This window comes from Aspergillus affinis, assembly GCF_023601865.1.
Source record: "Aspergillus affinis strain CMG 70 chromosome Unknown NODE_10_length_487445_cov_86_957759, whole genome shotgun sequence".
NCBI lineage: Eukaryota > Fungi > Ascomycota > Eurotiomycetes > Eurotiales > Aspergillaceae > Aspergillus > Aspergillus affinis.
In genome coordinates, this window is record NW_026515791.1 from 228,544 (window position 1) to 252,911 (window position 24,368).

The window sequence follows — 24,368 nt, forward strand, 5'->3', positions numbered from 1 at the left end:
TACAGAATTCGTCCGTTCCAGTCCCTTAGAACTAAGCAGTAGTCGTCAGAAAGTGAGATCAATTAAAGCTATCATCTTGAACCTCGTTATTAATGTACAGTTGCATGAAAGAGCGATCAAACAACTAATTTAAGAGCTGAAATACAAAAGAGAAGAAAAAAAAACATCTTGAGTTAGTTTCAAGCGGGTATCACAATCATCCTCGTTTAAGCGCGCTTAGTAGCCATCACGCTGGGCGCCCATGGTACGAGAGCCATCCAGATCGGAGTCCACCCTGGGGTCCATCTTGTTAGCGACATCGCTGTCATGGGGACCAGCAGTGTGCGAGGCACGACCGCTACCGGGGGTATTGTAGCTGCTGCCCGCCGCGGAGGACGAGTGGATCTGAGGGGCACCGCCGCTAGGGAGAGAGGCATGGGGATCAAAGGTCTTGGTAGTGGTCGGTCCATTGCTTCCCGAGGCATGGATGATGCCAGCACCGCCGATGCTTCCCTGTCGCACCTCGTTGTAGAACCGGCTGGTGTCTTCCTTTGCCTTAGCACTTGACAGGTCGCTGTCCACGCGCGGGTCCGCCTTGTTGGCTACGTTGCTGGAGTGAGGACCCGCGGTGGATGGAGCGGGGCCGGTGCTGGGGTCGTCGGTGCGCGGCGCGTCGTAGGCGTTGGCGTTGGTGTTGACGGTGCTAGTTCGCGGGGAGATGCCGTCGGAGTCGCCTGTCCAGGCCCTGTTGTAGGTGGGCTTGTCATTGGGGCTGACTGCGCCGTGAAGGTAAGGACCAGAAGAGATGGTGGTAGTAGGGTTGACACCGCGTCCGTCGAGGTCGCTGTCTACACGAGGGTCGGCTTTGTTGGCGGCGTTGCTGGAATGAGGGCCTTGGGTCTGAGTGGTAGTGGGGTTTTGGGCATGGGCCTTGTCACTCTTGTGCGAGGTATCATGGTGGTGGTGATGGGTCACAGCCTCCTTGACCTTGTGTAGAATGCCAGACATGTTGGGTGGTAGTCACTAGAGAGACAATAGTCCGAACTAGGGTGGAGAAGTAAGCTGCGTGCTTGAATGGTAGATTTAGTGCAGTAGCAAAGTGGAGTGTGGAGTGTGGAGGTGGAGAGGAAGGGACGGATCTACTATGAATATATAGACCGTACACTGCAAAGCCCCTCCTCCTCGGAAATGCGGCGTGACGCCATCGTGGGCTGTGAATGCCCAATGAATACAGTATCAATACCCCACGGAGTCTTCCGTTCAGAGGGATGGACGGTGGCACAAAGAAAGCAGTCGATGACGTTGGCTGATCGGATGTGGAGGCTTGAGCACGTGGAAAATCCCTCCGACGTCATCGCTTTCTCGTCCTGCTCCCTCCTCTCCGCTCGCCAAGCCGTCGAGAGATATTCCCTTCCGTTACTATTTGAGGGTGTGCCGCTGTCAGGCTCATTCATTACATCATCATCGGAGCCAAGAGGCGAATTGTACACCGTAGTTACGAAATATGGTTGGACCAGTATAGGACCGTGTTCAACTCGGCGATATACAACTTCTCCGATTTCATCTCAACGCAACTAGAGCTGGTTGGTATTCGGATCACTCGGATATATATGTGTTGTACTCTGTAAGTTTTCTGAAAGGCAAAGGGCTGCCAAGGATGATCAAATGAATGAATTTAACTATTTCAATTTGAGGGAATGATCAAGAAGATGATTGACGAGGAAGATGATGCCCTTCTCCAGGTCTGCCTACAGGGAATAGTCATTGCAACCTCAGGCATCAAGGACCCTCGGAGTCTGGGGTATCCACAGACTTCCCAATCGGGCATCCGGTGTCACGGGGCCACCGACTAGCGGTTGATCGCGCTAAACCCGACTGGGCGCTGTGGTGTGATAAGGAAGGAAGGGACGGTCTGCTGCTTCTCCGCATCGGCTGGAGCTCACCTCCTTCCTCTCTCCTTCTCCTCATTCTTCATTCACTCTCTCACTTCCCTGAAAGTCACTTGGACTAGTCTTTCATCGGCATTGTCAATCCCCTTTTGTAAGAGCGTTGACATGACCATTCGATCAATGAAGTTCAATCCAGAGTAAGTTGCCACTAGCTGCGGGGAAACCGGCGGTTCCTGGAACTCTGTGTACCCTTTCTCCCCAGTTACACGCTGACTGATCTCCTCTAGGGTCCTTCTTGGAGCTCCTCGCCGCTCAGGCGCCGTCCCCAATTCTTCTGGCACCCTCGCCGTCTATACTCAGACCTCCTACTCGTTTGAATCCCATTCGAAGACTAGCGAAATCCGAGTGTTGGACATTGCCACGGGCCGCTCTGCCCTAGTCACCAATGATCCCGGTGCGAGCTCCCCGCAGTGGCTGGACAATTCCGATCAGATCGTCTGGTTGAAATCAAAGGCCAATGGCAACACGAGCTTCATCATCGGCGATGCACGCGAAACAAACAAAACTTACACCGCAGGCACGGTCCCAGGACCCGTGTCCGATCTAAAGGTCACGGTCGTCGAGCCTGGCAAGATCGGCTTTGCGGTGACCGGCAAAGCAAATCCCGACGGGTCGCTGTTCAATCCCCATGATGCCAAGAAGCCTCTCAGCACAGGCAAGCTCTATACTTCTCTGTTTGTCAGGCATTGGGACTCGTACATCGGGCCTCAGAGGAATGCCATTTGGTATGGCTTGCTTCAACGCGCCCCGCTGTCCCCTGCCACCAGACATGCCGGCAAGTATTCCGTTTCGGGGCTGACCAACCTGATCTCGGTGTCCGGCTTGGCTGGCGTTGAATCGCCCATCCCACCATTTGGGGGATCCAGTGACTTTGACATTAGCTCCAGTGCGATTGTCTTCGTGGCTAAGGACCCGAGTTTGAATCCGGCCACTCATACGTCGTGCTCGTGTTACTACTGCCCAATGTTTTCCTGGACTAGCATGGAAGCGTCCCAGTCTAAAATATGTGCCGTGAAAGGTCTGGAAGGCGCCATGTCATCTCCGGTCCTCTCGTCGGACGGTGGTTCGATTGCTCTTTTAGCGATGCGCAAGGATGGCTACGAGTCGGACAAGAATCGCATACTATACGTACCGAACCCGTGGAATGGTGAGATGATCGAAGCGTTTGGGTCGTCGGGTGGTGGCGAAGGGCTTTGGAAGCTGAGCCCATCCGCGCTGACTTTCGCGAACGACGACAAGTCGCTGTTCGTTCAAGTTGAGGAGGACGGACGCGGAGTGCTTTACCAGTTTCCCCTCGCCAATATCCGCAACTCAACTCCTGATGTGCTCAAGAAGATTACTTCCTCGGGCTACGTGACAGAGGTTTACCCGGCATCGTCTCAATCGTCTAGCCTTCTTGTTTCCAGCAACAGCCTCGTCGATAATAGCGTCTGGAGCATTGTTGATCCCGCTTCTCCCGATAACACGCGCGTAATATCATCTATCGGTCGGGGTGGCGCAAGCTTCGGACTTTCTGCCGCTCAGGTTGACGAAATTTGGTTTAAGGGAGCCGAAGACCACCCAGTCCATGCCTGGGTAGTGAAGCCGTCTCACTTCAAACCGGGAAATAAATACCCACTCGCCTACCTGGTTCATGGTGGACCGCAAGGGGCATGGAATGATCAATGGAGCACGCGCTGGAACCCCGCTGTCTTTGCCGAGCAGGGGTATGTTGTCGTCACCCCCAACCCCACCGGAAGCACGGGATACGGACAGGCATTCACCGATGCGATCCGCGGAAATTGGGGCGGACGACCCTACGTTGATCTGGAGAAAGGCCTCGACTACATTGAAAAGAACTTAGACTATGTGGACACCGACCGAGCGGTGGCTCTTGGAGCGTCGTATGGCGGGTACATGATGAATTGGATCCAAGGCCATCCTTTGGGGCGTCGATTTAAGGCCCTTGTAACCCACGATGGAGTCTTCTCCGTGCGCTCACTGCTCAGTACCGAGGAGATGTACTTCCCCGTGCACGATCTCGAGGGCCCCATCTGGAAAGTGCCCGAGAACTGGGACAGGTGGGATCCATCTCGACACACCGATAAGTGGCAGACGCCGCACTTGATCATCCACAATGAGCTGGATTATCGGCTGACCATTGCCGAGGGACTGGCGGCCTTCAACATTCTGCAAATCCGCGGCGTGGCCAGTCAGTTCCTGACGTTCCCAGACGAGAACCATTGGGTGCTGAACCCCGAGAATTCTCTGCTGTGGCACAACACCGTTTTCAACTGGATCAACAAGTATGTCGGGCTTCCTCCGGCTAGCAGTCCGCCCACGGAGGATACGTCGAACAAAAGAAATTCGCTGGAAAAGGGGTTGAGTAGAATGGCGCTTTCATAATCACGTTTTACTTAGCCTGGGGTTCGCCCTTCATGGGGCGGGAATATCGATATAATGATCTTTATGTTTGCTGCAATTTGACTATTTCATTATGCGAGAACAATGGTGATTTAATCCACCATCACTTTGCTCTAAAACCCTTAGACAAGGCGGCACAACGTGTGTAGTTTCAATGGGAATTGACACAAAGACCCAGCTTGGGAGTCACTATATCCTGACAAAGACAAACTCATTTGTTGTCGCGTCTTTGATTTTCTTTCTCCACCAGCAACATTTAAATCACCATCATCCATCTGGTCTGCTCACCACGTTCAATCCGTTGCAACTCGTATACGTCCAATCTTTACCTTTGCAGAAATCCTCTTTGCTGACGGATATAGTCCCACCATATAAAGTGTCTATCGCCCTGCCCAGGTATGAAGATTGTTGCATTGTTCATTGTTTCTTGTTGTATCATATAACCCTGTCGAAGATGAAGGGCAATCGTTCGACTCCTCCTCGCCGTCTCTCAGTCGATCCCCCGACTCCCAAGCCCACCGGCGTTCAGTATGTCTGCTCACCCGCGACCAGTACGTCGAACTGCACGACGGCGTGGCCGGTTGACAGTGGCTTTCCCTCTCAGATAAACCCAGTATTTTACTCCGTCGTGAATCACCTCCAAACCCCCCTCTGTCCGCTCGTCTCCAGCACTACGGGCCTTCAACACCCCGGATTCCCCTGCACCATCCTTGCCTATCACCTGTTGACCTCCCCCCAGCTGGATGACCTAGCACGCCACTACCATCAGGTGTACCCCCCGGTGGCCGCTACATCCTACTACCCCGTCACCATCCCTCCTTGGGTGGGCACCTCCGACGAGAGTGGCGTAGACCTTGACACGAAGCGACGCCGCTTCGGTCGCTTTATTGGACTCCACGGCTGCGAGTCGCCCGTTGAGGACAGCTTCGACGAAGACTACATCTATGATGACGATGAGATGGATACCTCCCCGGACTACATCATCCCTTCCGGCCCGCCGCCTCCACAACCGCCAGCCCAGCCAGCAGCACCGCCGGAAGAAACCGAGGCGGAGATGCTGGCCCGTATGGATCGCGAGTGGCAGGAGTGTCTGCTGTATGCACGAGAGGACTCGGACGCCGCGATGCGGTTGAAGATGAATGGATACTGATAGAGGTTTTGAGATAAGTGGAATTCAGCCCATTATACAGAACTCATTCTCAATGCATTTCTTAGCCTTTAAGCAAGCAATTTTTTTTTTTTTTTTTTTTTTTTTTTTTTTCTATGATCCCTTGTTGATTTTTTGATTTGTTACCGGTTTCTCTGGTCTATTTCAACCAAGATTCATGAGCCAACCAGCCCATTAGCCCTATAGATGCATACTAACTCCTTAGTGAGAATTTTCCTGACGACAATTCCTCCGTTTAGCCGTAATTGACTGTCCTGCCGCGGGGTAAATTCTTGGTCTTCAACTACGACGGCGTCTTTAGCCGGCGCGGCGGATAAAACAGCGCCACGCATGAATATATAACTTCCTACTACTCCATAGTCCTGCATCCCAACTCACTCCATTCACTTTAATCCTCACTATAATCAAAGAAAGAACGAGTTCAATCCAACCAAAATGTCGTCCTCTTCACCACCCCCCCTCATCTCCCACATTTACACTGCCGACCCCTCCGCCCACGTCTTCAACGATAAAATCTACATCTACCCCTCGCACGACATCGAATCCAACGTCCCCTTCAACGACAACGGTGACCAATACGCCATGGCCGACTACCACGTCTTCTCCCTCGACGACCCAGACAACCGCAACCTCGTGACCGACCACGGCGTTGTCCTCTCCACCGCCGACGTCCCCTGGGCCTCGAAGCAGCTGTGGGCTCCTGACGCGGCCTTCCGCAATGGCAAATACTATCTGTATTTCCCCGCGAGGGACCACGACGGCCTGTTTCGGATTGGGGTCGCGAGCGGCGAGAAGCCTGAGGGGCCTTTCAAGGCCGAGAAGGACTTCATTAAGGGGAGTTATAGTATTGATCCGGCAGCGTTTGTGGACGAGAGCGGTGATGGAAGAGGGTATTTGTATTTCGGGGGCATTTGGGGCGGGCAGTTACAGTGTTGGTCCAAGTCCAAGGGAGAAGGAGAAGAAGGGGAATGGGTCTTCGACGCCTCGAAAACCGGACCACAGGAACCGTCCGGAGCGGGCGAACGAGCCTTATTCCCTCGGGTAGCGCGACTCAGCGAAGACATGCTATCATTCGACACGCCCGTGCAGGAACTACAGATTCTTGACGGCGAGACCGGCAACCCCATTGCGGCGGATGATCACGAGAGACGGTTCTTCGAGGCTGCCTGGATGCACAAGTATAAGGGGACTTACTACTTTAGTTACTCGACGGGCGATACGCATTACCTTGCGTATGCGACGGGCGAGAGTCCCTGGGGTCCGTTTACGTATCGGGGCCGGATCTTGGAGCCTGTGGTTGGGTGGACGACGCATCATTCTATCGTGGAGTTTCGGGGGCGGTGGTATTTGTTTTATCATGATTGCGAGCTGTCCAAGGGGGTGAGTCATCTGAGGAATGTGAAGATGAGGGAGATTGGGTATGATGAGAAGGGGGACATTTATCTGAAGTGAGGGATTGCGTTTGAAGGAAGGAATAAATAAACGGATGATGAGGTTTGGGGGTGTATGTTATGCTCGTTCCTTCTATGGACTACCTAGTGGATACATAAAGACGTTCAATATTTTCAATGGCTCATCCCCTTCTCCCAGTTCTCTTCCACCAGCTTCCAGTACTTCTCGCGACTGCGGGTTCGAAACGTCTTCCCCCATCGGATCATCACCAGGAAGACGGCGGAACAGGCCATGCCAATGAAAGCGGCTGATATAAAACAGTTCTGGTACCCAAGGTTGTTGATCCACGGGGTGATCCTGTCCATCGATGGTCTCAACGTTAGCATATGTCCACATTCCTACAATAGAGGTTCTGAAACGCACCCATATCCAATGGCAAATGACATCGTGTTCCGCACCAAAATAATACTGGCCATGGCGTCACCACTCAATTCCCGGTAGCTGTCGACTAGGTAGTTGACGCTGAGCGTGATACCGCACGCATTAGCCATGGCAAGAACGCACATGGCAACTAACAGTCCGAACCAGTGGACATGGTGCGCTGCGCCCACGCCCCAGAGGATTAAGGATCCTGGGACTGTGATCAGACAGATTGCGAAGGGCCAGAGACGCTGCTCTGCCTCCATGATTCCGTTGTTGCGCCGCGCAAGCCGAATGGTCAGCCAGTCGCTGAAGCGGCCGGTGAATAGGGACCTGCCATACTTGTCATTATGTTGCTCATATATGCAGTAAGAACGAGGTGAGAACGAGGTGAGAAGGGAAGCATACCCAAGAACGACCCCGATGCAGCACGCAACGTAACTAAGACCAACCATAGAAGAGCTTCACTGGGTCAGTCATGCTCTCAGAATCTTGAAGGAAGGAAATATACCTGAAGTTATATGGCGCTGAACCCAAGATTATCGATGCGGTACCATTCAACACGTTGAACCACACCAGATACGACCCGTACGAGAAACCCGCGTAGAAGATCACCGGCCACGAGAGATAGTACAGTGTGTGGTAGAGTCGCCGCAGCATGTTGTTCCTGGGCTGCCGTGGTCCCCACAGGGATAGTTTCTGGATGTACGTCTTTTTCGGGTAGATCGTGCCGTATGCCGTATCCCCTCGCGAGGCAACCGGCGCCACCTTCTCTTGATCTCCTTGTTCCGAAGTCGTGGTGGAGGGCTCGACAGTATCCCCCATTGCCGTGGAATGGCCCGTGTCGCGCGAATAATTTGTCTCTTCCATGAAGAAGAACAGAAATATAATGGCGCCGGCGCAGAAGATAGCCGGCCAGTAGAACACCCATTGCCAGCCATGGTACTCGGCGATGAACCCGCAGATAACCGGCGCAAAGTAATTGCTTCCTGCGAGAAAGAAGGCGTACAGAGCCATATATGTTCCTCGCTCATGGGTGAAGTACTGATACCGTCAGCGAGTAGATCTTTGGAGGGTGAGAGAGGGGAAGTGTCTCACCACGTCCGTGACAGACACCTCTGGAAGAGCTTCAATCGGGGCCGTGAAGAATCCAGCAAGAATGCTTCGGCCAATCCATTGTCCGTTGTTGCTTATGAATGGGCTTTTTTTTTTTTGTCAGCGTCGTGGCTATTATGTGCATTTGCATAATTCTTACCCCCAAATTAAAGCGCCCTATTCGAACGATTCGTGGTCAGCTACTCTGTCTCTTCTATATTGGTTGAAGTACATCTCACCGCTGCTCCAACCAGAGAGATGATATAAGTCAACCGTTTGCCGTACTGCAGCGCAAACGGCTGCCAGAACAAGAGTCCCCAACCGGCCAGTAGAAACAGAAACCCTGTTCCCTCGTTCAACGTACTGACGCTGACACCCGTCGCCTCGGAAAGGGGAACCAAGACCGAATAGACGACAGAGCATGCGATTCCATTAAACAAGGTGTATCTTGACAGATCTTAGCGAACGGCATTACCGAAATCTCGATGAGATCGGCCTGACTTACACGCTCACGCAGACCGTAGACATCAGCTTCCGTCTCGGAGACCAATTCAGCGGATCATCTAGATCATTAGACGGCTGAGGCACCAGGACGATATCGCTATCCCCTCGATCCAAATGCTGACTCGTCATGACATGTTCGAGGTCCACTAGAGTAAACGTGCCCGGAATTGCGTCCCGGTCCACAGACGGTGCCATGTTGTGTGTGGGTGGGTGGGTGGTTAACGGGCAGAAGAGCGAGAACTGGTTCAGCTGGCAGGATGACGTTGAAGGAACAAAAAGGAATTCAGGAAGAATTGTCGAAGAAAGCCGGAATATAAACTCTGTCCGACATCGAATCAGCAGACAGCGAGTCCAATCCCTTGCATTTCATCAGCCACTATTGGATTCTTGTGTCATCTCCACCTTTTGACAGTCCCAATAGCTGATAAGCAGGTCGGAGAAGAGTCCGCTATGCCGAAGGATCCAATCATGATGATGATGAGGACGATCTCCGAGGTGACATCGGCCTGTTATCGAGAAGAGAGAAAGCGAGGGTTGATAAGTTGGAGAAGAAGCGGGGATGCGCGGTGCCGCCTGTCAATGGAGCCACTCGCCCTCGTGCGGAGTCGCCCTTTAGTGCCTTGGGAGGAGCAGATCGAGGAGCTTAGCTGGACGCTATCGGGCAGTCTACAGGAAAAACCAATTCAAATTCTTGTCCACGTCCGCAGAAAACCCGCTGCGGTCGATGCAAATGCAATTGTAGGATAACAAAATGTAATCTGAAACTAGTCCGCCGCCAGGAGACCAGAGAGAGAAGATATGTTCAGGGTTAGGCACATATGATACAATCCGGTCGGTCCCGGATAACGCCAGACGCGTGAGAAAAATAATACAAGACCAGCAATTTCAACGTTGAACGTAAACTCAGGCAGAATTTTGAGTGATCCTTCTCTTAGCTCGAGCTACCGGCCAAATTTTCATCGTCCCCGAGTTCCGTGATAACATCCTTCAGGATCTGAATCAGTTCGTCGATATCCGGGCGCTCCGCCGGTTCCACCAGCAGACATTTGCGGACAACCTCCTTGACGGCCGGACTGATCGACGTGGCGCCGTCCTTGGGCGCTTCCTCGCCAGCCTTGCCTTTGCCCTTGCCCGTGCTCGGTTTTTCGTCGGGGAACCTCCAGTCTCCACCCAGCACGCACATGCTCAGACTACCACCGGTCTCTTCGCTGCGAGCCTCGAAGGGACTTTTACCCACCAAGCATGCGTACAGCGTGCATCCCAGCGACCAGATATCCACCTTGGTGTCGATGACGGACCCGGTCTTGACGTCGAAAAGTTCGGGTGCTCGGTATGGCATCGTGCTGTGCTCCGCGGCGGTGTCTTGCACCGCCAGCGCCAACGAACGCGAGGTAATGGCGATGGGGCTGGGGGCCAGCGAGCCGAGATCCATCAAAATCGGGGTTTGTCCGTCGTCGTCGATCATGATGTTGCCTGCAAGCATCCGTTAGTCTTGCCATCTACCTTGGGTGGTCATTCAGGACCAGGGTAAGCCGTACCGGGTTTGATATCGCGGTGCGCATACGGGCGCAGATCGCCGTCCTGGATACCTTCCTGGCTTCGTGTGACCTCGTCATCCATCAACGGTTCATTTTCCTCGTCGTCCTCATCCACCTTCTGGCTGGCGCGTCGTTTCGGTTTCGGCATGCGCATGCCGACCTCCGCATCCGCCTCCTCACCCTCGCGTCTCACAGCCTTCGCTTTACGAGTGGTTCCGGCGCCGCTCTTCACACGGTACTGGTGCATCGATCGCAGGGCCGTAGCGACACCCAGCATCAACACCATGAGTCGCTTTTCGGGGAATCGGGTGTGATTGACCAGGTTGGCATTGATCGAGTCCTGAAGGTTTCCGCGCTGGTAGTACGGCAGCAGGATGTAAACGGTCTTGGAACCGGGGTCGCCCCCGTCCGATCGGAATTTCGAGCCCGGCTCAGTCGAGACGCAATGGTCTATCGAGTGGATGATGTTGGTCTGGTTGGTGAATAGGTTGTAGGCCTCCACCTCTTTCAGCGCCTGGGAGACGGATTCCTGGCCGAACGGACATCGGATTTTCTTGAGCGCAAACAGCTCTGACGTCGACTTGTCTTGCACGAGGTAGACGTACGAAAAACCACCCTAGTCGAGTGCGCGGAGTGTTAGCTAGCAATCTTCTGAGATGACACACAGCAGATAAAAAAAAAAAAAAGCAAGATGATTGAAGTTGAAGGTATCACTGACTTCACCGAGAAGGCGTAACAATTTGAAGCTGCGGTTGTTGATTTTTAGTTGCGGCGTGCTGGGGAAACAGCACATGCAATCCGTGAAGTTATAAAGGAGGTCGAAAAAGTATTGAGCCATGTTGAGGGCGATTCAAGTGTTCTAATGGATCATAGGAATTTCCAGCAAGCGACCGAGCAAAGCCGGGGGAGGGCAAGGGAAGGAAAGGGAAGGGAAGGGAGAGAGACAGCCCGTGGGCAAAGCGCCAGACCAGCAGATCGTGGTGACGGATGAGCTCCACCGTTAAGGCGTGGATGCGAACGGGGAAATTATTGGGTCTGGTCGGAATTGGACTTTGGAGTACGGAGTAAGGGAGAAAGAGAGGGAGAGGGAGGGAAGAGAGACAGACAAGTGGCCGGAAGAAGGTCTGGAAGGTAAGGGGAGACAGACCCAAGCCAAGAAAGACGAGTCAGCGATGGATTGAGGGATTGGGAATTGATTTGGGGACACTTGTACTCGGGTTTATTGTTTGATATTTCGATCATTGATTCCCGTGCCTTTCTGGTCCTCTCTATTTTACATCAATCGTAGATAAATTAAATTGCACACCAGAAAGAATACCTCAGGCCATACTATCGGAGACTGAGGCAGCGATACCGCCGTATGGTCCGTGTGACAATACCCTTATGCAGATGACATAATCTGTCATGTACAGTGGTAAGTTAACTATAACTAGTTATGCACCTCTCTCCTAGACTCCTGTGATGCTCCTTGAAGAAACAAGAAAAAAAAAATTAAACATAACAAAAGGACGCCCAACGGCCAAATGAATTTCTGAGACAAGGGCATTACAGCCGTTAAAATTGCAGGGCCAGGCTGCTGCTCTGGGTACACCTTTCGACTGCCGACGGAAAAGTGGATTTGCCCTTCGCTGCCCAACTGAGGCCGTTCATCCAGAAAACAATCCTCCGAGCAGGACGAACTAGTAGCTCGATTTCTCGACACTATGAGCCCGCGTCTATGATCGGTCACTCCTCTGCCCCCTCTCGTTCCCTTCTTGCGTTCCTATTTCCTCCTCGCTTGATTCCCTCTCTTTCTTCTTTTTTTTCTTTCCTTTCTTGTTTTTTTATTCTGACCTGTCTGCCTTTCTGCGGTCCTCCCTTTTCTGTTGCCTATATTAAATCCCACTGACGTCCTCTTGCTCTCTTCTTTCCCCCCGTTGTGGGCCTCTCTTTTTCTTAGTCGGTGTCGCCGCCCAACACATCCCCTCGCAAAATGGCGCCGCTCGACGAAGTCCAGGTCGGGGATCTGGTGAACGTCCCCGGGGGTATGCACGGCACCGTGAAATACCTGGGTGGCGTGGCTGGGAAACCGGGCAAGTTTGCGGGCATTGAACTGGCCTCGGAACATGCCAGGAGAGGAAAGAACAGTGGCGATGTTGAAGGCAAGAAATACTTCAATACCTCCGTGCCAGGTTCCGGCATCTTCGTGCCCATGAACAACAACAAATACGTCACGAAGCGACCCTCCGGTCCGGCCTCCGTCACCGTTAACCCCCCGACTCCGTCTCGGCCCGTGAACTTCAGCAAATCCGTCGGTCCCAGCTCGTCGGTGCGGCCTCCACGCATGAGACGGCCCTCGCTGCCACGTCCCGAATCTCCTCGCGGCCCTCCGCCCTCCAAGCTCACCCTGGCCGGTCTCCGTACCCCCTCCGCCGCCTCGAGAACCGGGCCCAGTCCCAACGGCTACCCGCGCAGTCCCGTCAAGCCCCCGTCCCGCGCGTCCGACCGACCGCCCTCTCGTGTGAGTGCCGACGATGACGTGTCGTCAACGCGGACTTCCGACTTCCACCGCAACAATGTGATGGTGGCGGAGATGCAGGAGTTGCGGGACCAGGTGAAGAGCTTGGAGAAGCAACTGCTTGACCGCGATAAGCAGCTGGACGAACAAACCCACACGCTTGCTGATTTCCAGCGGACGTTGGAGGAGCTGGAGGGATCCGATGCCCTATCCATCCGGGCTCAACTGCGCGAGAAGAACGAGAGAATTGCCCAGTTGACGGCGGAGTTCGACTTGCACCGGGCCGATTTCCGAAGTACCTTGGATACGCTGGAGGTGGCTGCGTCGGAGACCGAACGTGTTTACGAACAGCGCCTGGATGAACTACTGCAAGCGAACAAAGAGCTACAAGACCGGGGGGAGGACGTGGAGGAGGTTGCCCGCCAACTCAAGCAGCTGGAGGAGTTAGTGTCGGAATTGGAGGAGGGTCTGGAGGATGCTCGGCGCGGCGAGGCTGAAGCCCGCGCGGAAGTTGAATTCCTGCGAGGAGAGGTGGAGAGGACGAAACTGGAGTTGAAGAAGGAGCGCGACAACTCCGCGACGCTGCAAGAGGCCCACGGCACCGCGGACGGCCAGCAGCACTCCCGGGAACTAGACCAGAAGGACGATGAAATCCGCGGGCTCAAAGCGATCATCCATTCCCTAAGCCGAGGCGACCATAGCTTGCCTACACTCCAGAATGGCTACGCAACGAACGGCGGCCCGGAGCATGATCCAGACCACGTCTCTGACCTGGAACAACGCGTGCAGGAATTTGAGCGGATCACGGAACGTAAGACCTTCCGTATTGAAGAGCTTGAGCGTGAGCTTCAGCAGTTGCAGCTCAACGGTGCCGGTCGGACTCGCAGTTCCACCGTCACGGCCGCGCCTGCCCAGCACAAACCGTCGAGCTCGACGGGGAAAATCGGAGGTGCCAATACAATCAACCATGCGCACCGGCTGTCGGATCGCACCGTGGTACCTAGCGACTGGCATGATCAGCCTCAGCACGAGGAGCAGCAATACCAGGCCTACCCCGGCCCTCTTCGCCGTCCGTCGGACTCGTCCCACCATCGCCTAGAGACCATGCATGAATCCGATGGCCGCTCTGATGACGGCGGCTCATTGTGGTGCGAGATCTGTGAAACCGGCGGTCACGACATCCTGAGCTGCACGAACATGTTCGGTGCCGACAACAAAAGCAAAGCCCCTTCCTCCAAGGAGGAATCCCACGAGGTGTCTGCTGATGAGAAGACCACTCCTAGCGCCTCTACGGATATAGACACTGCCTCGTCGAGCAACGAAGAGAGTACCGCACCTCAGAAAACCGGGCGGGACGTGGTCATGGAAGGACTAAAAGGAGTGGGAGGCCTGCCCTCTTCCTCCTCCATGGATGCAGTCGCCGGCAAGTCCAGCGGAGTCGTGGATGATTCGAAATGGTGCGCTCTATGCGAGAAGGATGGGCACGAAAGCATCGACTGCCCATTTGATGATTGATCGAAACTCATTGTTTTGAATGTCTATTGATGAAACACGGTCATTGATGACCCTAGTGGCTTCTTTTCCCCTACCTTTCTTTTTCTTTTTCCTTTTCCCTTTTATCTTTCTCTCTTTTATCCTTTTTCCCCTTACAACCTTTTTTGAGATATTCGCCTAGTTGATGCAAGACGCAGTCTTTGAGCGGGCCCGTTTCTTCGCCGACTCGGCGATAGTGAATTGCTTATTACCTTTAATCGTGCGTTATGTCTTCTCTTCTTTGATTGCGCTTCCGGAGATCATTGATTCTCTTCGAGCCTTCCAGAATCTTGTTTTATTTTTCGGCTGTTGGCTGTTGTCCTGGTTCATGTTTTGATATCCAATCTCTCTTTCAGTTGGGCGAAACTTCATAGAATGCCTGCCCGGGTCAGCATATTGGCCGGTCCACCTGTATTGCATATCCATGTCTATGGCCTTTTTGTTTCCGTGTCTTTCGTTCCGAATTGTTGATCTACTCCGCGTCACCTCCCACTATCCTATCTCTCTCCAGCGTACCTTAACATCTGAACCCTCATTTTTCTCTCTCCTTATACATACACTAGACTTGGTCTAGACTAATCCAGATAATCTCAAGACTACCCTACTGTATACTCCCCTCTTGTTTGATAATTACATATGAATTTGATAATATCGAATGGAGCGTGATGTGACATGCACTCGGCATCATCATAACCTCATACCATCGGGCCTGCCGCACCAGGCCTTTCGTTTTCGCTTCGTCACAACATCACCTCGTAGATTAAATACCCAGATAGATAACATCCCTCAACCCCACTCAACCCACTCTGACCCCCTATTCCGGAAACCTGGGCGGCTGCACAACCTCCCCTTCCCTGTATTTGCTCTCCGCAAGGGTGCCGCACGCCTTGCAGGTCCGCTTTTGTTCGTCGCCCGCAAATTCCTCCACCACCTCCTTGACCTGCGTGCCCAGATCCGTGCATACGAACTGCTTCTCCCACACCACCTGCTCACAACCCCGACAGTACCACCGCATCACGTCCACCGCGCCCTTCTCCCTCGGCTGCTCCATCACGACCCCCACGGTGTCGCGGAACCGCACTGGGCTGTGCGGCGTGTTGGCTGGCAGCAGGAACAGGGATCCTTCGTGAATGGGAATGTCCTGGAAGACGGCGGGCGAGACGGAGGTGTCGACAGTCTTGAGGAGCATCGAGCCGCGGTGTTGGTAGAAGAACTCCGGCGTCGAGTTGATGTGGTAGTCGGTTCGCGCGTTCGGGCCCCCGACGATCATCACGGTGTAGCCGGAGGTGGCAGGCGCGGACGGATGATACACGCAGTAGTTGTTAACAGGGGGTTGGAGGAGATGCGAGTTGGACTCGAGCCTGTCGTTTTGGAATCAGTGGGGTTCTCATGCGGTTGTGGAATGTGGATTGTGGAATGTCTCTGGCGCAAAAAGTACTGCGGGGGAGGGGCAGAGTCGAAATTGCGGACTGAAGAGCTTGTGTTACCATTTTGGGATGTTGAGAGCTGGTTGAAGCATTGTGGCACTTATACAAAAGTGTGAGGTATTCGTCCAAAGGTGAGCCTCACGCGTTGTCGCGATAGATAATAGAATCGAGGGAAGAGGTCTGATTCATAATCATCAGATAACGACGAGTAGATGATGCGCATCTTCCGCCCGGAGATAACCGCGGGATAAACTCCGGCTCCGGAACGGAAGAATGCACCCCCGATCATTTTTCCTGCGGCCGCATTTTTTTCTTTCTCGGAGATCCAATAGCGGTCCAAAGCATCAACACCGTCTAATTCTTCCACCACGGGGATCCGGAGAGTATCCCATTTCGTCAATATGTCGTCGACCTCGCAGCCTCCCCTCCGGTTCACCTCCCATAAAAATTTCGTATATCGCCTAGTTTTCGCGACCTTAACTGGCCGAACCATTCATATCTCTCAGATCCGCCCTTCATCTGATAACCCCGGTCTGGCGCCGTACGAAATTTCCTTCCTCCGCTTGCTGGAGGCCGTCACCAATGGATCGCAAATGGAAATCTCCTACACCGGAACAATTCTCGTTTATAAGCCTGGTCTAATCACGGGCAGCGCGACTGGTAACGGTGCCAACAGCAGTGGTGTCATCAAGCATGAGCTCCCGGCTGGGTGTAATCGCGGTGTCAGCTACTATCTTTTGCCTCTCTGCCTTCTCGCACCCTTCTCCAAGGCTCCTATGAGAGTGCTTTTTACGGGTCCCGGTGTGATTACGTCGTCTACGCCAACTGGCGACATGTCGGTGGACAGCGTGCGCACGGCCATCCTACCTCTCTACAACCAATTTGGGATCTTCAACAACATCGAGCTTCGGGTCCTTCGACGATCCAATCCGGGTCTACATGGCCGCGGTGGTGGGGGAGAAGTTCAGCTGGTCTTTGGTCATCAAGTCCGCCTGCCGAAGACCCTGCACCTGATGAATGCCGGCAAGATCAAGAGGGTTCGCGGAGTGGCTTATTCTGTCGGCGTTTCAGGCTCCAACAACGCACGAATGATCGAAACCGCCCGTGGGATCCTGAACCCCTTGTCGCCGGACACCTACATCTTCTCTGATATGTCTCCCGCGCCACTTGTGCCCGCTCCCGAGAAGACCAATGCGTCGGCGAAAAAGAAGGTTGGGCTTGGATTTGGGTTGTCGCTAGTGGCTGAATCGTCGACAGGCTGTCTATTTTCCGCGGATGTCGCGTCTCCGCCTTCGGGTGGCCAGCCGCCTGAGGACATCGGGAAACAGTGCGCCTATCAGTTGCTAGAGGTCGTCTCAAAAGGCGGCTGCGTTGCCCCGGCTGCCGTGCCCACCATGCTCGGCCTGATGACGATGGGATCGGAGGACGTTGGTCGCCTTCAAGTCGGTCGCGACGTGATCGCCGACGAGAGCACCATTCAGTTGGCCCGCGATCTCTCCAAATTCGGTGCGCCCGGTTGGGGACTTCGCGATGCTGCCGGAGAGAATGAGAATGGCGACGTCATTATCAGCGTGGTTGGACGAGGCATTGGTAACGTCGGACGTAAAGTCGCCTGATGGCCGACGATCCGAAGAGGGCTTCACCACCATTGGCTGCCCCCTGTTTGTCTTCTCGAGAAATTTATATCTTGGTTACAGCGGTGTTTCAGAATGCCGCCAGCTTGCAAGGGATCCGTCGATGCATCCGACTTCTCAGAGAGGGTCCGTGTGGAACCCGTTGGCGGAGGGGGGTGGAGAGAAGCGGTTTCAGATTTGCACGAACGACGAACGACCCGAACACCACGTAAGTGAGGTGAGATTATATATATCTGCCTAACTTGGGACGGTCGGGCTTCATTCGAAAGCGAGGGACACCACGTATGCAGCCAGACATTTCACCGCTCCGATCATTGGCTCCGAGCCACGTGGCGGCGTTCACGCCAAGCGGACAACAACTTCGCTTTGTCTGCAAGGGAGCGCAATTGAGGTGAAACACTGTCACCGCTGGGGGAGAGAAATGGTAAATGGGTCGTGGCATTGGAATGGGAATGGACAGTTCGGGGTTTTTTTTGTTGGCAGTTGGGCCTCATGACCAGGGGGGAGATCGGTGTGCACTCGCTCCTGGCCCCTTGGCTCTTTTTGTATATAATAACCACCACGCGCAATCCACCGAGGCAATCTGATTCTTTTTACTGCTTTCCATCTCTCTGATTCTCCTGAAGTCCCCCGAAATCTCCCTGGTTCTTCTCTGATGCCAGGTAAACGGAACCTCCTGGCCGCCGTCCATCACGACTTCCCAATCCGACAGGTACGACGTCACGCTTTCGCGCTCCTTCCTTCACCAGCAGATTGCACCATCGTTGCCTGCTTCTTCGCCTCGGCTGCTGCCTGCTGGCCTCTTTCCCTCTCTCCCTCCTTCCCTCCTCCACACTTCTCTTCTCTCTCCATCTCACCTTCCCCCACTGCTTCAGAGTCCCACACACGGCACGATCAGCCACGCCTGCCATTTACAACATCTGCATCATACCAGCCAGTCCCGATTCTCGTTCTAGATGCTCGCTCATGCCAGTAAGTCCTTCCTCCAGGCTGTTGCTGATCTGTGGGCTCTCTTAGGCACCCACGCCCGATGTCAGACATGACTTCGCGGTGGTTCTACCACGCGAAATGATACTAACACATGGCTCTCGAGCTTCTCAGGGTCACTTGAGATGGGCTTCGGTTCCTTTGCAGCTTTGAATTTACCATCCTCCTGGCAGAGCATCTAGCCTAGCATCGTGGCAGGCCCAGTAAGTGACAGAGCTTGTGAGTCACGTCTGCTCCTTCCAACTTGGATCCTCCTACTGACAAACTCGATAGGCTGGCTAAAAAAAATTCTCACACCGCAGGCCAGCTCCCTCAAGGGACATGCTCAGGTGAGGAGACGGCATCCTCCCTTGCTCTTGCTGCATGCATGGTTCTAACCCGGCGTAGGCCTCCACTTCCGCACGGCATATGCCGACCCCATGCTCGTCTTCATGCCTCCATGGACACCTTGGCCCTCTCTTTCTCCAATTGGCTTGGCACCGTGGGCAAGCCCAGTAAGTGACAGAGCTTGTAAGTCACCCAAGATCCCACCTCCTGGTCGAGCGACTGCTGATGACCACCAGGCTGGCTAAAAACAATCGTTCACACTGCGGGCCCAGCGGCGTCTTGCCCGAGAAAGCGTGAGTAGTTACTGTCTTACGCCTGTGACTCCCGTTCGTTCATTAACTTTAATTGCAGATACCATCTGCTGCCAAAAGCCAAGGCATTCGGTGAAGAACTGATCGAGCTCCTCTCCAGTAGCTGCCCCGTGGGCCCGCCCAGTAAGTGACAGAGCTTGTAAGTGCATCGCTCCTTTGTATCTGCTCCTTTGTGTCTGCGGATCCCGACTGACATTCTCCAGGCTGGCTAAAAAAAAAAAACTCCGCCCGCATCGCAGCGAAGCGAATGGTTTTTCCTGGCAGCGTAAGTCGACCCTGCAATCCAAGCAAGGTTTGTCTAACGAGCGATTTAGCATTTCATCATCCGGGCAGCAATTTCTCGTTGGAGAGCATTCTGAGGAGTTGGGGTTGGTTGAAGTGGCGGAAATTCGGATTCCTGTGCTCACAAATCATGTACTTATCATCCATGTCCTGGTCAGGGTTTTTACCTGAGGGGTTTTCCCTTGACCTAGCGGCCAACTCTCGCGACCGGAATGGGGGGACAGATCTTTGTTACTCACAAATAAAAATAGTAACAAGTCCAACAGATGATCCAATAGGCATCGTTAGTATCTCGTAGAGGATCTATTCAATACATGAGTATCCTCAAAAGATCACGGTAGACGAAGGGATCTGGTGCAGTGGAGCAGAAAACAGTTGGTTTATGCTTAAATATAGTCCTATAGCTGAAAATCGATCAATCTACACCCGTTCCCGTGCAACTCTAGACCCCTGCAGTAGTTTTCTGCAAAGCCATGCAAGCCTCACTGGCTCGAAGAAGACGCAGGTGGCAAACAAGCTTACAGATACTTTGAGCCGAACCACTGTCACAGCATGGCAGATTAGTGAACTCATCGGAGATTCTTGAGCTCGGGGCTAAGATTAGTCGTGGACTTTCAGGTTTTAGCTGTTTACTTCGAGCGACAGTATGGAGTATTTAGCGTTGCATATCATCGACCGGTCGTGCGCTGGCGAAGAACAATGAGATCTGAAAAGCATGAAGTAGAAAAGATGAAAGGGGGGAAAGACCACAGACCATGTTGTGTGACGGTTCATGACTCACAGTGGTATATCTGACGTCAGTGTCATGGTGAGTCGCCCGTCTCACGTTGAGCCCTCCCACCGATACAGAATGAATATATCAACCGCTCGTCTCGATAACATGCTGTGAAGGACAACAAACGCAAGCCTCATGTCCCATTCATTTCATTCTTGTTCCGTAACATCGCAACTCATGGGATTCCCGAGATACCTACACCGGACAATGCTCTGACATGGCGTGCTTAAACATGAGAAGATATGAACAGGTAACAGCAGAGGAGCCATGGGACCAAGAAATGAGTCTATTCATTATCAATGGACATAATCCCCCTTCGAGAACTCCGTACCACCGCCGCCGTCTATAGCCATACCATCTGGCAAGGAGTGATCCGATCCCCATGGCCTTGATCACCCATAGAGTACTTTCTCAATAGCTCAAATTTAAAGGCCCACACCGCTCGCGAGGCCACCATCGCCTCCAAGATTGGAAGCATCACCAGATAGTAAATCATCAAGATTATCTGTCAAGCCTCCGTTACCACCACTTCCACCAACTCCACCATTATCAACCTGCTCCTAGGGGTTGCGTTTCACACCAGCAATGGCCTCTCCAGGTTGATGGTTCTCGCGATGCATGTTGGCACTGACAGACTCGGCTTGGTTGTTGGTGTGGGGCATCTGATCGCAGATTTATATTAGATGAAACATATCACACTCGTGAGATATAGAAACCAAACTTACCTCAGGCTGTGCGAGGACCAGTGAGATCAAAGAAGAGATCAAAAGAGTAGGCAACTTCATAGTGAGGTCAGATTTAGTCTTGGGTAGTTGACTTAGGCACGTATATCCGAAGAACTGGAGATTGGAATTGGAAAACAGAACGAGTGATAGAGATGGTCAATCAGTTGTTTGAGGGAACTCTGTGAGATAGCTACGGGCGCTAGATATTTGTATGTCATCAGCATCCTGTAATGCAAGGGGTATTGAAATCAAGAAAATGCCCATACTTATCAGATTGTGAGTCTAGTAAATGTCGAAGCACGTCATTGGAATGGTCTACATAAGGTCCCGGGTCTGACTGAAGTGTAGGTATGTGATAATAAGCAATCTGCAGATCACAATCGAAAGCAATAAACAATTATCTCAGACTGATTAGAGTATTCAAATGAGCCCCTTACTACGAGGTAAATTAGGTGAAGACAACTAGGCGTGGGAGAGATTTACCTCACCGGTTGCGAGAGCAGTACGCAGATGATTTAGATAGGAACGAACGTGCATATGCGACGATCAATGTTTCACGTCTAACTCAAGGAATGTATAAGAGATCTTGATTCTATCTTGTCAGGTGACAACGTCATCATTCAAGGGATAAGTCGCTACTCCGTCGCTATCTGATGTGTAGGAAGGTTAATGCTTGTCCAGACCATGTTAAACGTAAACGGTGCAATTAGGATTATCAAATACATCCAACCTATATTCTAAGCTGTATTCAATATTCTTTGTCGCGATAGATTTTCATTTTACTGTGAAAAATCCGAAATTGTAAGAAGACAACTAGTAACTGCACTAGGCTTGCACACCCTCAGCAAGCAAGCATACTTCCAATATATGAAGTAGATGCATCTTGATGTCAGGATCAACTCATGTAACGCTCTAGCACCAGTCTCAAGCCAGCGGACCCGGAGTAAAGAAGATATGGAGGGTCAAGCCATGGAGGTGGTCTCGAAGTGACGTGTCGCCTTTTTGGAGTGACGAATGTAAGGCATTTGTGGAGGATGACGACGAAGAAAGCAAGAAATGGGTCAAGGAATCAGACCCGGATGACAGCGAATTCGACAACATGTGTACCTGGAGAAAGATGAACATTCTATCACAGCAAATCTACGAGTAGTCCGAAAATGCTGGGGACGAAGATATAGATGATTCATACTAGTTAGTTATGTCATAATGCTGAATAAGTGCCGAGACTCTTAACGCAACAGATGATCCGGACGCGCAAAAAGAAATCCGCCAGACCATCGTTGATATCACTAAGGACCTGCTCGAGAGTATTGCTCCCGTGAAACTTCATATTACGAAAATTGAGGAAGCTTTAGATGCCTTCGACAACAAAAGTGAAGAACTGGCCGCACGTCTCACTGCTCTAGATGAGAACACGGGAGCCATTCTGGACGAAGACCTTGGCTCAATTAAGGAATTGCAAGCCGATATTAACCAGAACATCAAAGCTATAGATAAGGACCAGAACGCTATCGACAGTGATGAGTTTGCCATGTCTTCTTCTTCCGCCTTTCAATCCATGGCTAACTGTAGATCACAGATCGTTTGAACGAGCTGACAGCAGCGTATATCTAGGTGTAAGTAATTGAAATCCCATTGGCACTGCGCAGATGCTGACCTGAGGCGAAAGCCTCGTGGTGGGTACTATTGTTGGGCCTGTGATGTATAGTCAAAATCAACGCGATATCAAAAATATACGGCGGATATTCAGGATTTAAACAAAAAGTTAAAAGACTACAAAGAGGAAATTCAGCTACACAAGACCTTGCAGTCCAGTTTGACCGCAATGAAGGTACAGTGAACTTATCAGCCCGGCCCTAAAAACCATCGAAATGCTCGAAGGTGGCTGGGATAGCATGGGCACTATGGTCGAGGACTTTTACAACAAGGCTTCCAAATTCAAAAACAAAATCCCTGACATGATATTAGCACAGGTCCAACTCGACAAAATCTCCAAAGAGTGGGTGAAACTCAATCAATAGGTATGAAGCCTTTCTTATTCCTTCTATATTCGCAAAACTCGGTGGGCTCACACGACGATTTCTCAGTCTTCACCTACATCCAGAACGCCGAAGTCAGGCCCGAAATTAAAACCATGAGCCTCGATGAATATCTGAAAGAGCTGAAAAACCGGCAAGTTCGTAGAAATGGATTGCAGGTATCTAGCACCTGCAGATTTCTGCACTATCCAGGAACACGAACCTTTGTCCATCCAAAAGTGATGCACTGAGTTTACGCTGCATAGTTGACTTCATTTTATTTCTCATGCTTATTGTGCTTCTTCCTGCTTTTTTGGTTTATATCGATGGATGAATAGAATGGACCTTCGCAAATATCATTCCATCATGTCATGAATCTCCAGGTATTCTTCCACTTCGTAAATCAGAAAATTCCCCGGGTCTCGCATCCTGGAAGAGCATAGATCAACCATCTTATAGCGGTATCATCTGCACACCTATTAACATGAACGGCATCCCAACAGCTAAGAAATGGGGATCGTCTCTTGACATCTCATGGGACTGGGTGTCTTGAATAAGTTCGGACCAAGGTCTACAATGACCCAGATATTTACATAATCTGAAGCTTCTCTGGGCCCCTTGGTATCATTTATATTATAATGCTGTAGTTAGATTTCTGGGAACATATCCATAGAATGATTCGACGGAAATTAGATGTAAGGTGGGAGAATATGCTTGGGTATATTCCTCCCACAACCCGTACGTGCTGTGAACTTTACACTTTCAATATTTATACACACGGAAACCACAACCACTCAATCAACATTTGACATGATATTCGTAGTTTAATGGTTTCAATCCATTTCATTCATTATTCCTTGACAGTTGGTGCGATGTATTCTTTTATTTACCAGCATCCGCCAAGAAGGAGTACAAGGATATTGGACCTTCAAAGGTAATTCATAATATTTAAGAAGATTGTAATAGATACTAATTGAATACTTTCATTTACATCGTAGAGCCTTCTTTCGCCTAATATTCTTTTCGTTTATTTCTAATTTCTTCCCATCATCTAGTTATTGGCTACCCGGGGAATGAGAACCATAACAAAATGTCAAATGTATATATAGAGAGAATTTGAATAGATGACAGAAACGTGACAGTGACTGCGGGGGGCTCATGCGAATGCGAAAAGGTTATATGGGAGGTATATGAAGAAGAAAGAAGCTAAAGCAAAATCCCTGAACGCCATGCCAATACCAAGCCAGCCCTTTTTTAATCTGTCTGAGGAGCAAGACCATACAGATAAATTCAAATGGAAGGAGGAAATAGAAATATGAGAGGCAGAGATGCCGGTTGTTGAGTCAATTTCAACGGGGTATAGAGTCAACAAGAAGATGGGACAGTAAAATAAGAAAGTAGGAC

General features: G+C 51.8%; 10 protein-coding genes across 10 annotated transcripts; 6 read left to right on the forward strand and 4 right to left on the reverse strand.

Moving 5' to 3' along the window:
* Window positions 1-216: 216 nt before the first annotated feature.
* KD926_000466 (uncharacterized protein) lies at window positions 217-987 on the reverse strand (the record flags this gene model as incomplete). The annotated part of the gene is made up of 1 exon (XM_053096372.1): window positions 217-987. The coding sequence occupies one exon, from the start codon at window positions 985-987 to the stop codon at window positions 217-219; it is 771 nt and encodes a 256-aa protein (XP_052959536.1).
* Window positions 988-2,048: 1,061 nt separating this feature from the next.
* Window positions 2,049-4,313, forward strand: KD926_000467 (oligopeptidase family protein; the record flags this gene model as incomplete). Its single annotated transcript, XM_053096373.1, has 2 exons — window positions 2,049-2,065; window positions 2,156-4,313. The coding sequence occupies 2 exons, from the start codon at window positions 2,049-2,051 to the stop codon at window positions 4,311-4,313; spliced, it is 2,175 nt and encodes a 724-aa protein (XP_052959537.1).
* Window positions 4,314-4,785: 472 nt separating this feature from the next.
* On the forward strand, window positions 4,786-5,481 carry KD926_000468 (uncharacterized protein; the record flags this gene model as incomplete). The annotated part of the gene is made up of 1 exon (XM_053096375.1): window positions 4,786-5,481. The coding sequence occupies one exon, from the start codon at window positions 4,786-4,788 to the stop codon at window positions 5,479-5,481; it is 696 nt and encodes a 231-aa protein (XP_052959538.1).
* Window positions 5,482-5,934: 453 nt separating this feature from the next.
* KD926_000469 (glycoside hydrolase family 43 protein) lies at window positions 5,935-6,951 on the forward strand (the record flags this gene model as incomplete). Its single annotated transcript, XM_053096376.1, has 1 exon — window positions 5,935-6,951. The coding sequence occupies one exon, from the start codon at window positions 5,935-5,937 to the stop codon at window positions 6,949-6,951; it is 1,017 nt and encodes a 338-aa protein (XP_052959539.1).
* Window positions 6,952-7,064: 113 nt separating this feature from the next.
* KD926_000470 (putative MFS transporter) lies at window positions 7,065-9,105 on the reverse strand (the record flags this gene model as incomplete). Its single annotated transcript, XM_053096377.1, has 7 exons — window positions 7,065-7,248; window positions 7,315-7,773; window positions 7,823-8,355; window positions 8,410-8,512; window positions 8,567-8,583; window positions 8,646-8,853; window positions 8,912-9,105. 7 exons carry the CDS (start codon window positions 9,103-9,105, stop codon window positions 7,065-7,067), a joined length of 1,698 nt encoding a protein of 565 aa, XP_052959540.1.
* Window positions 9,106-9,841: 736 nt separating this feature from the next.
* KD926_000471 (putative serine/threonine protein kinase ENV7) lies at window positions 9,842-11,286 on the reverse strand (the record flags this gene model as incomplete). Its single annotated transcript, XM_053096378.1, has 3 exons — window positions 9,842-10,383; window positions 10,449-11,064; window positions 11,167-11,286. The coding sequence occupies 3 exons, from the start codon at window positions 11,284-11,286 to the stop codon at window positions 9,842-9,844; spliced, it is 1,278 nt and encodes a 425-aa protein (XP_052959541.1).
* Window positions 11,287-12,420: 1,134 nt separating this feature from the next.
* On the forward strand, window positions 12,421-14,460 carry KD926_000472 (CAP-Gly domain containing linker protein BIK1; the record flags this gene model as incomplete). The annotated part of the gene is made up of 1 exon (XM_053096379.1): window positions 12,421-14,460. The coding sequence occupies one exon, from the start codon at window positions 12,421-12,423 to the stop codon at window positions 14,458-14,460; it is 2,040 nt and encodes a 679-aa protein (XP_052959542.1).
* Window positions 14,461-15,292: 832 nt separating this feature from the next.
* KD926_000473 (3-hydroxyanthranilate 3,4-dioxygenase) lies at window positions 15,293-15,997 on the reverse strand (the record flags this gene model as incomplete). Its single annotated transcript, XM_053096380.1, has 2 exons — window positions 15,293-15,839; window positions 15,966-15,997. The coding sequence occupies 2 exons, from the start codon at window positions 15,995-15,997 to the stop codon at window positions 15,293-15,295; spliced, it is 579 nt and encodes a 192-aa protein (XP_052959543.1).
* Window positions 15,998-16,306: 309 nt separating this feature from the next.
* Window positions 16,307-17,521, forward strand: KD926_000474 (RNA 3'-terminal phosphate cyclase-like protein; the record flags this gene model as incomplete). Its single annotated transcript, XM_053096381.1, has 1 exon — window positions 16,307-17,521. The coding sequence occupies one exon, from the start codon at window positions 16,307-16,309 to the stop codon at window positions 17,519-17,521; it is 1,215 nt and encodes a 404-aa protein (XP_052959544.1).
* Window positions 17,522-18,194: 673 nt separating this feature from the next.
* Window positions 18,195-22,534, forward strand: KD926_000475 (uncharacterized protein; the record flags this gene model as incomplete). Its single annotated transcript, XM_053096382.1, has 6 exons — window positions 18,195-18,511; window positions 19,090-19,146; window positions 19,205-19,287; window positions 19,368-19,429; window positions 21,863-22,049; window positions 22,188-22,534. The coding sequence occupies 6 exons, from the start codon at window positions 18,195-18,197 to the stop codon at window positions 22,532-22,534; spliced, it is 1,053 nt and encodes a 350-aa protein (XP_052959545.1).
* Between the last annotated feature and the right edge of the window lie 1,834 nt (window positions 22,535-24,368).